Source organism: Ascaphus truei, chromosome 5, assembly GCF_040206685.1.
Source record: "Ascaphus truei isolate aAscTru1 chromosome 5, aAscTru1.hap1, whole genome shotgun sequence".
Lineage (NCBI taxonomy): Eukaryota > Metazoa > Chordata > Amphibia > Anura > Ascaphidae > Ascaphus > Ascaphus truei.
In genome coordinates, this window is record NC_134487.1 from 274,482,022 (window position 1) to 274,496,457 (window position 14,436).

Consider the following 14,436-nt stretch of genomic DNA (forward strand, 5'->3'; position numbering starts at 1 on the left):
ACAAGGCAAAGGGACAGATGGACAAGTGAAAGAGCTGGTAAGAATTTAAGGGAAATAGACCATTCAAGGTACAGTAGATAGAACAACACATATATAGAAATAGAGCCACATTGACACATAATATAGATAGGCAGGGATATAAATATAACTATATGTAGAGATTGAGAAACATAAATATATATAGGCAGTAGGAGGTACAGGTTGTCCTCGCTATCCAACGTTTCACTTTACAACGAATGGCTTATCCAACGCTTTACAATTCAACCCTATGGGCCGCAATGCGTTATCCGACTCCTGAATGCGTTATTCAACTCTCCCCGCCACTGATTAACATGGGACTCATTTTACAATGGTTTCACTATCCAACGCTACTTCCAGAACGGATTCCGTTGGATAACCGAGGACCGCCTGTAGATAGGTAGGGGCACATGCATAGGTACAGTAGGTAACCGGACAGATAAGGATTTAAATAAATACAGTAAATATACAGAAAGAGAGACAGATTGAGAGAGATTGACATAGGAAGACAGAGCAAATGGCAAAGTGAGGTACAGTAGAAGTTGAAAGAGTAAGAAAGAAAGATGAAACCCAATAGGGAAATGCAGTGGTTCACACTTAAATGCTCCGACTACAATATAGATAGAACACATACACTTAGTGACAGACACATTAACTAACAATAAATACACAGATTGTAAAAACATTAAGTGGCCAGTGCTCGTAAGGAGGAGACTGACTTATAGTGAGCCCGCTCTTAGTAGACAGTCACAGTACAGAAGTCCAGCCGCACAGGGGTGAGCCTCGTCCAGGGTTTAGTCCGCCCAGGCTATGCGTGATCCTGGGAGATAATTGTGGATCTACTTGGAGGGAGCTAAGTGTTGGTCACCATTAATAATCTACATGCTAGAGTACTGCATTATGTAGACCACACCTGAGACCGGGCCGGTCACGGAGGCGGCACACTTATTGCTTTACAAAGGGTTGTGCACAAACGTTAATAACATCTTATCAGTTAAAGCTCTAGCCAGGTGAAACCAGGAATCTGAACACTCGGTGATTAAAAAGTAGAGCTCTTCTGGGACTTTACCATGGAAGGGTTGTGCCATTACTGGAAGGAATACATATAACATCACCTAGTGTAACTAATTAAAATAATCACATATAGTATGCAATAGTGTTCATTTATAATTTCATCATCTACTTGTTACATCATTTTTCTGTTATTAATACAATTATTTGTAGGAGTTCCAGTGTGTTGCAATAAATCGAATATATGTTTTTAGGTAACAATTAGTGTGGTTTTGCTTCATCCTGTCATGCTTAGAGTAAAGTACTACCCGGGCCTCTCCCCATAAGTATAGGCAATTGATTGGATTGGTTGTTAGTAAATACCTGTGTGTGGGTGTGTGGGCTGGTTGGATCCAGTTGGGATAGTCATGGAGACCTTATAAGGGGAACGGGTTAGTACCAACACCCCACTAGGCTATACCCGAGGCGACCGCGATTCATGCATACCATGTATTTATAAAAATTATACTTTATTGCATTTAAAAAATAGAGCTATATACACAAGGAGGAACAATATTAAACATCTTATGGAGGGAAACAATTTACCCACTGCCCTTAAAATCACTAGGCAGTAGCATGCACAAATCCTGTCACCACTTTTTGGCAGTACCACTCATTACTGGGGCAGTTCTATGACCCACATGGTCAATGGCAGTAAAAGAATCCTGTCTTCCAGCACCACCCAGTTCTTTCTGTATTCGCCATTCTTACTGTTTCTGGGCTATGGGTTCAGTGCCCAGTCCTATGAGCAATGTACTTTTACAGTATGATGATTTCTTGAACTGTTAGGTGAAAGGTGCTGGTATTATTAGGTAGGTGTAATCACACCAAGATACTGTCATTCAAATTTCCTGTCAGGAGTAATACTGTATGAGGTGCAGCTCTGTAAGGTTACCTTACTCAATGGTACCCAGTACTCTAAAAGATCATGTTAGCAGACCGTCCAACATTTTGCACATAAAAATAGGTCCCACTGCAGTTCCTCTACTCGTGCTGGATCGAGCAATGCCTATAAAAATCCCCTAAACTTCTGTATGCATCTTACCGCACACAGAAAACCTTCTGTTTAACCCATGGAGCACAGGAGCCATGGGATCAGAGTGCCACGGCCATGAAGGGTCACAGCACTGAATTACTTAACATGGTGGGGAGTCCCATTCGAAAGCATGGAACCCCCCCGCCCTCTCCCTCGCGGCTCAATTATAGCAGACACTGTCCCCTTTGCTTGTTCATCTGCGGAGCCGGGCTCAGTAAGTCTGGCTACACCCGTGGATCGATCTCCCCTAGCAAAATTAGTATTTTTAAAAAAATTATCTACTAAGTCATGGGACCCTCTGAGTGTCAAACCCCATTACGTAGTAGCTACATCTCAGGGCACTCCAAGGGTTAATAGATACCACTGATCTTACCGAACCCATAAACATGTAGTATACCTTCTAAATAGGTATAGTTGGAGGGTATGTGTGGGCATGTTGTGGTGCCTATGTGAGCTTCGTCCGTTTCTCCAGCGCCGGTGCTGCAGTCCCATACTGTCCGAAGCAGCTTATCTGTTCCACGAATGTCTGAATGCCAGAGCCATGCTCTGCACAACTGTCCAGCAGCAATATGGGGGGGAAAGAGCAATGCTTTGCGTGACCTTCCTAAAACAGTAAGGCTTAAAGAGCAATGATCTGCAGTTCTCAGCAGCCTAAAGATTGAGGGAGTTGGAGGGAGAAGTGATCAGGTGTTTGCATCTCATGCTAGTTCTTTCCTGCTACTCTTACTGCACTTCTCCTCATCTCTTCTGTTCTGTTTCCATGTGTCTATAAAACCATGTCCTTTTTCAGTGCTCATATAGACGTCTCTCTCTTTCCTCTTCTCTTTATATCCTCTTTCTCCTGTTCTCTCTCTAGCTTCCCCTACCACCCGCATACTTGAATAAAACCCAATGTTGGCCCCTTCTAAAACATCACCTCCTCACAGCTGCCATAGTCACTCTCTGCCAAGTCCGGTTCCTGATAGTTTGGTGGTGGCAAGGGCGGTGGGCCACATTCTGAATATTCTGAATATGAAGGCTGTGCCACACTCAGACGCACACTGAGACGCCTGTAGCCATCCTCGGGTTGGTAAGAGAAGCCCTCAGGCTGTAGTAGCTGAGAGGGATAGTAGCTGATTGCTGTGTACTGGTCTTGGCAGTGGGAAGGCTGGGGAAGAAGATCCTCCAGGCTGCGGTTGCTGTAACATGGAGGTAGAGGGGCACGCTTGTTGCTGATGTCCAGTGGGAATGGGAAGCCCCCATACAGGGGCTCTGACTCAGATTCTCTTGGGAGAGGGGGAACAGGGGGCGCCGAGCAGGGAGACGGAGACTGGGTGCTCTGGACGGAGTCGTAGGGTGTGTATCTTTGCAGCTCTGTAGGGACATAGCTGGGTGGCCAGTACGGTGTGACTCCAGGGAACACTGCAACACAAGCACAGGAGAGACATGAAATACAACTGCATCAAAAGACCTTCTTATAGATACAATCAATTATATAAAGGTGATGACACCAGATAGGACAGAGCTCTACTACTTATTTCAAAGATCCTATTACTAAGGTACATATTATTATAAAAACATTTTTATGTGTTATCAATAGTTCTTTAAGGTTCCTATCAGCCATAATTTTATGATGGTGTAAAAAAAAAGAAAAAAAAGAAACAAACCATCCACCTTGGAGGGTAAAGCAAAGACAAAGAACTCTTGAGTTAATCCATTTGTTCTCCACGCAATTGTATCAAATCGTACATATCATACAAATTGCAGACAATGATTGATTCTGGGTAATAATATGCAAATGAGCACACTGAGCATGTCACTTTTGAGCTACCTGTTCATTTTAAACATGGCTGTCTACCTACATTGCTTGCCTGATGCATTACACTGCTTGTGCAGCACCACCACAGTCGTTCAAATTAAAAGGAGTCACATTTCATTCAATTGGATTTTTTCCCCCATCACTATTGTTATTTTTGCAACAGTTTGGAAGCTGGGAGACTTTAGTGTGGGGACATCCCTGCTCTTTGACCCAGAATAGAAAAGGTCACATTGTGTGTTTTTAAAATGGCTGGAGTCTGGGAATTGAACTGTAATTATTGGAAAACTTCAGCAATGTTATTTGAGTATCCCAACCCTACAGTATATAGAAGCAAACACCAGGCACCTGGAACACAGTATTGTTTGATGCTGAAGCTTCTTCACATTCAGGCAGCAAAAGTTCAATGCAGATTTAATGGGACCACTTCTTACTGAATTTGGTCCTTATGCTGCAATAATGAGAGGATCACCCACTCCCAGAAAATGCCTGCTAACCAAATCGCACCTGACATTCCAAAAGCGTATAGAAGGCAAAGGATGTCAGTGAACAACGTGTGAATACATTGCTATGCGTTCCAAGGCTCTGCAGCAAACAAGTAACAACAAGCACACAATTTCAGGCTTCACTCACATCAGCCAGTAGGTGTCAGCAGAAAAGGCATATATCATGTTTGTTTGCCAGTCATTTTGCTCAGAGCTTAAAGAGGCAATCCAAACTTGCATTTTAAACAAAATATATGTGTATATATTTTACACTATATATATATTTATATATATACATATATACAGTGTTCGACAAACCTATACATTTGCTCGCCCCGGGCGAGTGGATTTAACCCCCGGGCGAGTAAATATTGGCCCAAGCAGCACACGTTTGGTACTAGGTGGCGAGTAGATTTTTTGGTGATTTGTCAACCACTGCATATATATATATATATATATATATATATATATATATATATATATATATATGCAAATACAACTGTATGCTCATCTGCATGTCTTAGGCAGGTCTGCAACCCCGCCAGACCTGCCTAAGACATGCAGATGAGCATACAGTTGTATTTGCATATTTGCTTTCCTGTGGAGGGTTTTTGTCACTTTTTTTACTCACCATAACTTAACTCAGTATATATATATATATATATATATATATATTTATATATATATATATATATATATATATATATATATTTATATATATATATATATATATATATTTATATATATATAGCCAATAAAGAATATCACTTGTGAGCACATTCACATCTAGGCCTAGGACATGGTAAAAAAGACCGCGCTGAGCCAGCACACTTACCTCCTGCATCTGGTATGTGTGTGGCTTTAGCAGGCGCTTCCGCAGGCGTGCCAAGGCGTGCGGAATTGCAGGAGACAGATTGATTTTAGTTTTCGCGCTGAGGGAAGCGGAGGGCAGGTCACGTGACCGGCAACAGCCAATGGCACTCAGTGACGTTGGCGCCATGACGTGGCGCGCTAGCCCCGCCTCCCGCCCTGCCTCCCACCCGCCTCTCAAGCGCGAACGCTGACGCTCATGCCAGGACACAAAAAAGCTCCTGCTTGAGCAGGAGAGCATGAGCGTCAGCGCGGTATTTTTTTACCATGTCCGAGGCTTTAGACAGGTCTGCACCCCTGCCTTTCACCATTATCACCTAGCATACCGTGCTTCCACTGCAGCAAGGGATTCTGGGAATCCCTTGGCTATATGCTAACGATGGAGGTTTTTTGTCGCCTTTTTCACCCACCATAACTTAAAATGTATATATATTTTTTAAATATATGCTGCCTTTGATTACCTTTATTGACAACTAATTACCTAAACTGCCAATCGATTCGTTCTCCCATGATTGATCAGAAAGTTCCTGCTTCCCAGGATTCACTAAATGGCTGCCTTTTCAGTTTCAATTAAGTGTAACTCAGCAGCTACAATGTATTCTTCTATTACTAAGGTAACATTATTTATTACAGTTTGCAAGTCAAACTGCTTGGAATATAGGCAACAAATTATAAAATAGGAAAGTGTTGCAAAGATCTTGCACTGCTGGGGAAGTGTGCTAAAACCTGCTGCAGAAATCAAAGGACACTCAGTATATTAAAACTCATTAAAATGGCATTAAGAGTTGAATAAAAAAATTAAAAAATGTACGTATTATCTAATACTAAAGAACTGATTTATTTAAAAAACAAACAAAAAAAACATGTAGAATATTGCATGAATTGCTCCTTTAAGTAACATCCTGATTCCTGGACTGCATACTATTAGAGACAGGCTCACACAACCTGGCTGTATTATAGCTCTCATTATGTATGTACAGTAGTGTCGTTCATTGGTCATTGTTGGTGCATTTTGTGGTTATATGTTTAATTCGGATTGCATCAGGCAGGACAATCAGAGCTTTCCACAGCACCACTGTTGAAACATCAATCCTTCCCAGCATAATATTTATTTTATTCAACTCTGGTTTAGATAATAGTGATGGTTTCAGGGTTCCAGAAACACTGGGTAGAGTGGAACAATGGTTGCCAACAACTTTTGTGCTGGCAAAGTCAGATAGTAACGGCAACATTAGTGAAGCCTGCCTGTGGTACTCAAATTAATTCTAAATGTTGTTTCCTTTCAACCATTGATTAAACAACTTGTCTGCAATTATGTTTTCAACAGCCATACTCAAACTGCCTTAAAAAAAATATTTATATGCAGAACCAGGTCACGCTAGAAAACCTCTAATAATTATATTATGATTAGCTGCTTTAGAGCAATTTAGAGATACTAGCTGAACTAGGCTCTGAATGGTTGTGTTCTGTAAGTTCAGCTCCTGTGTTAGGGCGAGGATAGCAGAGACACTTACCACTCTCTTCACAATCCCAGTTGTTCTTGGCAATGGACTCGTTGTCAGAGCTGGACGGGGGTGCAGGAGGTAGATTAGGAGCCACACTGCAGATGACAGGTCCTCGAGCCACCTGAGGCTTGCAGAAGGTAAGCAACTCTGGGACTGGATGTCGCCTTGGCTGACCTTCTGCATCCAGCTGACTGCGGGCAGAGGGACTGAGGATGTTGAGTTCCATGGATGGACCCTGAGTTCCAACCCCTATGTCTCTGGACAGATGGTGCTTTATGTCTGGGTCTTCCTGAGGGGCTGGCTTGTGGCCCCCGATTCCTTGGCACACCCGCTTTCTGAAGGCCACAAACACCCCCACCAGAATAAGAACTGCAAGAACCCCGCCTAGAATCTCTACGATCTCCTGGGCCCCAGATACCAGGAGGGATTTGTTTTCCAACTCAGGGGTTACCACCTCGGCACAGAACTGCCCCCGGTTCCCTTCACTACAATTGCAGGTACTACTAGGTACGCAAAGACCAGAGCGCAGGCAAGAACTGTCCAGGCAGCCCTTCACTGCATCCTGACACCTGCAAGGAATGGATAAACTCAGTCAGACATATACTGTACATAGATCCTAAAGCAACGTGTACATTAAAGAGAAATGAGTTGCTCCTACATACCAGTCACTTAAATGATCTCTTTTATTGATCCTAACTGACCAGTTATAAGAGAAGAGTAAAATGTTTATAAAATGTGTGTTCTCTGCATGCAATCAGAAGTTGGTTTGTTTCACGCACAGGAAATGTTTTTCTGATCTGGAAATTAAGGCAGTGAAATCCTGAACAAAGTCTTCTCTTAATTTTCAGCGTATTAGGCCCGCTTCATTACTTCAATACTTCCTACAGTATGTGCATACAGTGCATACAATTTAAGGAGTCACATACTGCACCGACACACTTTATCCGAGCAAATACCCGGTATGTACCTGGCAGATACCTGGAATGCGCCGCTCCTCACCTCTGACAAGCCCCGTTGCATTTGCCTTCCCAGCCTGGGTTCATGCCTGGCTGATGGGCGGCTGATCTGTTAAATGATAATGATTAGGATTTAATAGGCTGCAATGCTTCGCGTGTCTACCAGATGGCATAAATTCATGAATTGTAATGCAGTATATATATATATACTGTGCAGTATTGCACCCAGCTGGAATAAAATGCTTCAATCCCGGCTTGGAAAATAACTCAATGCACTCGGGCAGAAAACAGTCACAAACCTCAATACACCCGGGTATACCCGAATTCGTGGGACTAGCCGAGCTCGAATAAAGTGTGTCGCCAGTGTACTATTTCCCGTAATATAACAGTCAATTGGCAAGCAATAATCATTGTCGCTTGTTTTTTTTATTTTTATCTATGTGTTTCTTTTAACCATTTCTGAACCCAGGTGCCTCCCATTTTCAAAGTGAAACAGGAGACCTTGGGTTCAAATGTGACTTATGCTGAGTCCCTGCTGGCGCTGAGCGCGCTCAAGCATGAGCGCCGGGTGTCCTGCATGTACGCGCGCACGTTGTGGGGGTGGGCGCATTGCGGGTAGTTGAGAGCACTGGAAAGTATAATTTTTTTGTTTACCCAAGCGCCAAGCGCGGGTGAGCGGGTGTGCCCGAGCACGAGCGCACAGCGTGAGCGTGGACTTACATATGTAAGTAACCGCCGCAAGTGCCGCCCGCTCAGAGCTACCGGGAACGCAGCCGAACCCATAATCCACTAACATAAACAGAAGTGTATTATGGATCCGACAGGTGCACATTCTTGTAACTGATTGTCTGTGTTATCCTCTTGCTCACGCAAGGATTCTGAGGAAGTAGCTCTACTTTCTGGGTGTTAGAATGGATTCCAGTGAGAAAGTTGACACTGGCAATACCATGAGGATTATACAATCAAATCGTGGAGCTAATGCACATGTTCAATTTTAAAGATTTCAATGCACGTGGGTGCTAGTTTGTACTTTCATTGGCGTTTACATGAAAATGCTTCGTTGTTTGAGTGCGTCCATTTACCCCTTTGCACTTGTTCTTGCATAACCTGAACTCACACTCTTGCCTGCTACTTATCAATATAAACACGAAGAAGGAGAAAACCAATTAGGTAGCACTCAAAACCCCCCTGAGGCTGAATGATTTGTTAGTTAGTTAAAAATAATCTTTACTATACAAAAAAATAACTAAAATATAGGAGGATAAAATAGGACAAGAAAATGACACACACTACTGATCCTGTGTCGAGGGCTGGAAGCACTCTGGATCACTAATGAGTAGTGATAACTGAGTGTGATTAGATCAGCTATCCAGAAAGGGTCCGGTATACAGATATTCCTTATAAGGTAATATTGGTTAAAGGAGAGGAATGATGCTTGGATTTATTGCCCGTGCTATATATAAACTCCAACAATAGGGTAATCGAATGAGTGTAGAGAATTGCCAATTAATATAAATAAAGCCATACAATACAATTAAGTAATTGGGGGGGGGGTTTGAGTGCTACCTAATTGGGTTTCTCCCTCTTCGTGTTATATCTACTACATTACCCAATAGCACCCTTCCCCCACCCCAATCCCTTTCTCACTACATTAGCTGCAGCGGGGTACACCTATAATTATTCTGCTACTTATCAAACAACACCAAGAAGACAGCCAATCATTATCCTCCCTATCATAACCTCTCTTACCGGTCTCCCTGATATCCTGCTGGGCAGCTGCAAGTGTAACCATTGGACATGGGCGTACAGACTCTCTCCTGCAAGCAAGGGAAGGGGACACACGGGTCTGTTCCCAGATCACAACTGGGACCCGTGAAAGGAGAATGGCAGAAACAGGAGTAACCTAGAAAGGAAAACGGAGAGTTGAATAACAACAAGAAAACATGGTGATCGATGACACTTTTCCTAGAGCACGTATGGCAAATCTCCTACACTCACGTGACTTCCATGCTCTTACCTCCATCCTGGATCTCTGCACACATCCTGCCGCGAGGACAGGGATCCTGGCTACATGCATTGTGGAGGTCACAGCATGGTGTTATCCTATTCCCCTGTGGCGACAGCCCCAGGTTTGCCAGTGCCTCTCCATTAATCCTGATGCCATCCAGGCAGCCCTGGAATCCCTGAGACATGTGGTTGGACTCTTGTACATTTGCCCCAATGAACAGTTGTTGCTGGGTTGGTTGGGCAGGACAGGGTTGGATGAATTGTCCATTGAGAGGGGTTCCCATGGCATCCACGTGAAGCTGGGCAGAGGATCCAGTCACCTCCAGCAGAATGTGATGCCATTCACCATCGCTTACTACTACTTCCAAAGGCAATTCCTGTACGGAGATGCCCCGACATAGACGTTTGAAGTACAAAGCCTCATTAACCAGCTGTAGGAAGAACAGAAAGAGTTAAATGAGCAATCCCAGGTAGCTGGCCTAAAAACAACGTGTTCTAAAGAATTTAAGTCAGATTGGTTTCCCTCACCTCCTCTAACCAAGTGAAGGGTAAAGATTTGCTTTCTTTTTGAATCTCTGGAAATTAGCAACAAATTGCGTCTCTGAATGGGGGAACGTTTGTCAATCAAGTGCTTTCTTTACCCTTACCCCACCTGGGCCTTATTGCAGTGCAAATAAAGACAAGGGGAGGAAGGGGGGCACTGGCCGTGCAAAGTAGAACAGTTTACAAGTGAAATATATGTAACATATAGCTATAAAACATTAATCAACCCTATGTGTAGATATGTGGAGCCTCCTTTTCTGTTGCACCGACAAAATTGTGTCGCTGCCAACTCCTTTGTCAGAAAAAATGATGAGCACACAAGACAGTGCACTCAGTAAAGAATCCACTTAAATGCACACCACTTACATATAAAATATAACCTTTATTGACATTACATAAAACATATATTACCGATAATGTAGGTGTAACCAAACTTTAAAAATAAGTTTGACGAACTGCCTGACACCTGCTCTAAATAGTTAACCAATCAATAGCACGTTAAACTAATGATCTAGGATACACAAGGCAGATACAGCAGTGGTATTGATTAACCAACTAGGACCAGATCTAAATTGCACCAAAAAATGCTATATGATGATAGTATCAGGTTAGGTTCATATAGTTACTACCATAAGTATAATATATCCTCAAGCTCAATCTAGTAGAGGTATATATCAGGGACAGGGAACTCCCTTAATAGTCTGAGTGAAGTGTGGAAAATCCTGACATTGCAAATCAACACAGCACCTATATAACATAGATACAGATGCAGGTATAATCAAACCTAAACGACCACACATACATGGACAGGCACAGCATGATAGTGCCAGTGTGTGAGTCCCAAGATATAAATCTACCTATGGTAATGTAACTGCTGGTCAGCTGTAGTATCGTCAAGCTAGAGTAAAAAGACTTCCAAGTAGGAGTCTTACAACATCACTACGTGCCCAACGCACGTTTCCCTCCAGCTATGGAGCTTCCTCGGGGACATTTTTGCAGGTGAAGAAAGGCGAAGCTATTTATAGGGGAAAATCGCTATGGCAACCTAATCGGGACATTGAGCATGCGTAGGTTAATAGCTAAAAATAGATGTAAAAAACTTTCTCTGCGCATGCGCACGTATCGCTATTCTAAAAATGATGGTATTCTAGATATTCATTTATTGATCATAGTGTATCCCCCACGCATTAACAACCATTAACAGAGTCATAACTAGCCCCAAAGAGCCATACAGCGGAGGCAGACTCACCTCCTCCGCAGTGCAGATATTTTTCAGAGACCTCTCTGGCAGCTAGTGCGCATGCGTCACAACATAGTCACTTCAACACTAATTTAGTCATAATGCGCATGCGTGGCCAGATAGTGTCAAAGAATGATACAACAGAGGCAGATTCATCTCCACCGCAGTGCAAACGTTTGCCTAAGACCTCTCTGGCAGCTAATGCGCATGCGTGACAACATAGTTACTACAACACTGAATTAGTCGCAGTGCGCATGCGTGACCTAATATAGTGTCAGAGAATGTGAGATGACTGGATGGGATTACTAGTATTAGATGATGGTACAATACTGACAGAGCACATTGGGCTCGTCCATGGTAGTACCGTTATGCCCACAACACAGCCAAAATAATAGTGCATAGTAAATGATTATCAATATGTATGTACTAAGGGGCTGGGGTGAAAATGGATTAATGCTTTGCTTGCTCTTTCATGATGTTAACAAAAACGTAATGATGTCAATACAAAACCGATGTATAACTATCAATTGGTGCATATATAGAGTTAATATTGATCATATAGGAAATGTTATAATGACAACACTATATGCATCATACAGTTACACAGGACAGAATCTCAATATAGTCCTAACCTAATGGCAATATAGTCACTAATATTGTTTTTTTAATAAAATATATCATTAGAACACTAAAAACCGAAAACGGGGAATAAACATATTATAATGAGAATAAACATGCAGATATGGGAATACACTTATTATATTTATTTAATCAGCAAATTGCAGGAAACAGAGATTGAAGAGATCAAGTAATATTGCAGTCATATATTAGTAATTCAAATAAAAGGAGTGTAGGTGAAGCCTTCATTTAGCCCATTCGGGCTAAGTGTTTTCAGTTTATAAATCCATTTCGCCTCTATGCGTAACAACATCTGATCAATATTGCCACCTCGAGCAGGACATTTGAGATGGTATATGCCCATGAACGTTAGGCATTTCACGTCGCCATTCTGAAATTGTGTAACGTGCCTGGCAACTGGAGTGTCATTTGCATGTTTGATGGAATTAACGTGTTCTAGTATTCGTCTACGCAGTTGCCTAGTGGTCTTACCCACATATCTCTTCCCACAAATGCAGGTGATGAGATAGATTACATCTGTGGTTCTACAATTAATAAAAGAATCCACTTTGAAGTTCTGTGTGTTATCATGATTGGCAAACGTTATATGATCACTCCATATCTCCCCTTTTTCAACTCCTTTGTCAAATAATCATTAATAGAATTATCAGTTATTTAAACCGTGCCCAGATATGTGTCAGCACTGTACAATGGCGTGAGAAAACTATAATAAAATGACACCGTTAACACATGCTGGTACAGACTGTATGTAGGACCCTGTTCCACACAGCTTACAATCTAAAAGGAGATTAGAGAATTTCGAAAAGCTGTTTGCCATGCTCTTAACCTTAGTAACAGATCAATGTTCAGGTATGGGTATGAATAAGGGAATTAATAACAATCAGGAGGATAATGCATAAGCTTCCGTGGTTCTTTTCAGGTCATCATTGAATGTGGGGGAGAATCGGATGTTACGTGAAAGGGAATTCCATAGGTGTGGTGCAGCTTGGAAGACGTTTTGGAGGCGGGAGGAAGTTATGAGGGACGAGGACAACATGAGACAATGGGAAGAGCCGAGAGGGCATCGGGGGAAGTATTTGGAGGCGAGTTCTGACATATCAGCATTGTGTAGATCTGTGGAAGTGAGGACTAGAATCTTCAGTTTGATTGTGGATGATACTGGTATCCAATGTAGAGACTGGAGACAGAGAAGTAGCAGTGTGTGAGATACACAAGCCTAGCATGAACTGGAGGGGGGACAGATGGGCGACAGAAAGTCGTCCTTGTCTCCCAGTCTTAACTTTGGTGGGTTTATACAGGTATAACTAGCTAGTGCTAGTTGCAGATTACGGTATTACAAGGTGGCATATTATAAGGGAGTGAATTTAACATTTGGTTTGTTGTGGAGTTTTCTCATGATACTATTGTTAGTCAGACACTTGAAATCGGAGAACAACAAGTGACTTCTAAGACAGACAATTACAGCGTTAGGAATGGCAATTAAGTCGTTCTAGGGAAGACAATTACATTTACTTTGTATCTGTGAAGTGGGACAGCTCCTTTCAAGCACCATTACATTTTCAGAACCTTCCCTAAAATGAACATGTTTTGTGTTTTGGATTTTGTATGACTTCGCACGTTCAACAGTTTAAAGCGTTTTCTCCTTAGGAAACCATAACCCTCCTAGGAAAGAGGTGGTCCCGAAAAAACAAATGAGATGTTTACATTACTTATTTAATTGATGGAGGTTAGTTCCCGGAAACCCTCAGAATTATTTGGTGACACACTCCATCCTATAATGAGCAGCCGCCTTACCTTCCTGTTTCAACATTCCTATTCATCCCACGGGCAGTACAAAGCACTGGGGCCATCCCTTAAGGTTGGAGGAAAGGAGATTTCACCAGCAACAAAGGAAAGGGTTCTTTACAGTAAGGGCAGTTAAAATTTGGAATACATTTCCCATGGAGACTGTGATGGCAGATACTATAGATTTGTTAAAAAAAAAGTTGGACATCTTTTTAGGAAGGAAAGCTATACAGGGATATACCAAATAAGTAAACATGGGAAGGATGTTGATCCAGGGATTAATCCGATTGCCAATTCTTGGAGTCAGGACGGATTTTATTTTTTCCCTTAATGGGGTTTTTTGTTTGCCTTCCTCTGGATCAATAAGTAAGTATAGATATAGGATAAAGTATCTGTTGTCTAAATTTAGCATAGGTTGAACTTGATGGACGTACGTCTTTTTTCAACCTTATCTACTATGTAACTATGTAACTATGTAACATTGTCCCTCATTCCCCATTCCCTCTA

The 14,436-nt window shown here is 42.2% G+C and overlaps 1 protein-coding gene across 1 annotated transcript in view; it reads right to left on the reverse strand.

Annotated features, from left to right (window-relative positions):
* Nucleotides 1–1,521: 1,521 nt before the first annotated feature.
* FAT2 (FAT atypical cadherin 2) overlaps nt 1,522–14,436 on the reverse strand; it is a 116,411-nt gene continuing 103,496 nt past the window's right edge. The window contains exons 21-24 of the mRNA XM_075602129.1: nt 9,733–10,153; nt 9,465–9,618; nt 6,769–7,328; nt 1,522–3,505 (exon numbers count right to left, since the gene is read on the reverse strand). Coding sequence (XP_075458244.1) covers nt 3,009–3,505; nt 6,769–7,328; nt 9,465–9,618; nt 9,733–10,153 — 1,632 coding nt within the window. The 3' untranslated portion in view covers nt 1,522–3,008. The remainder of the gene's footprint in view (nt 3,506–6,768; nt 7,329–9,464; nt 9,619–9,732; nt 10,154–14,436) is intronic.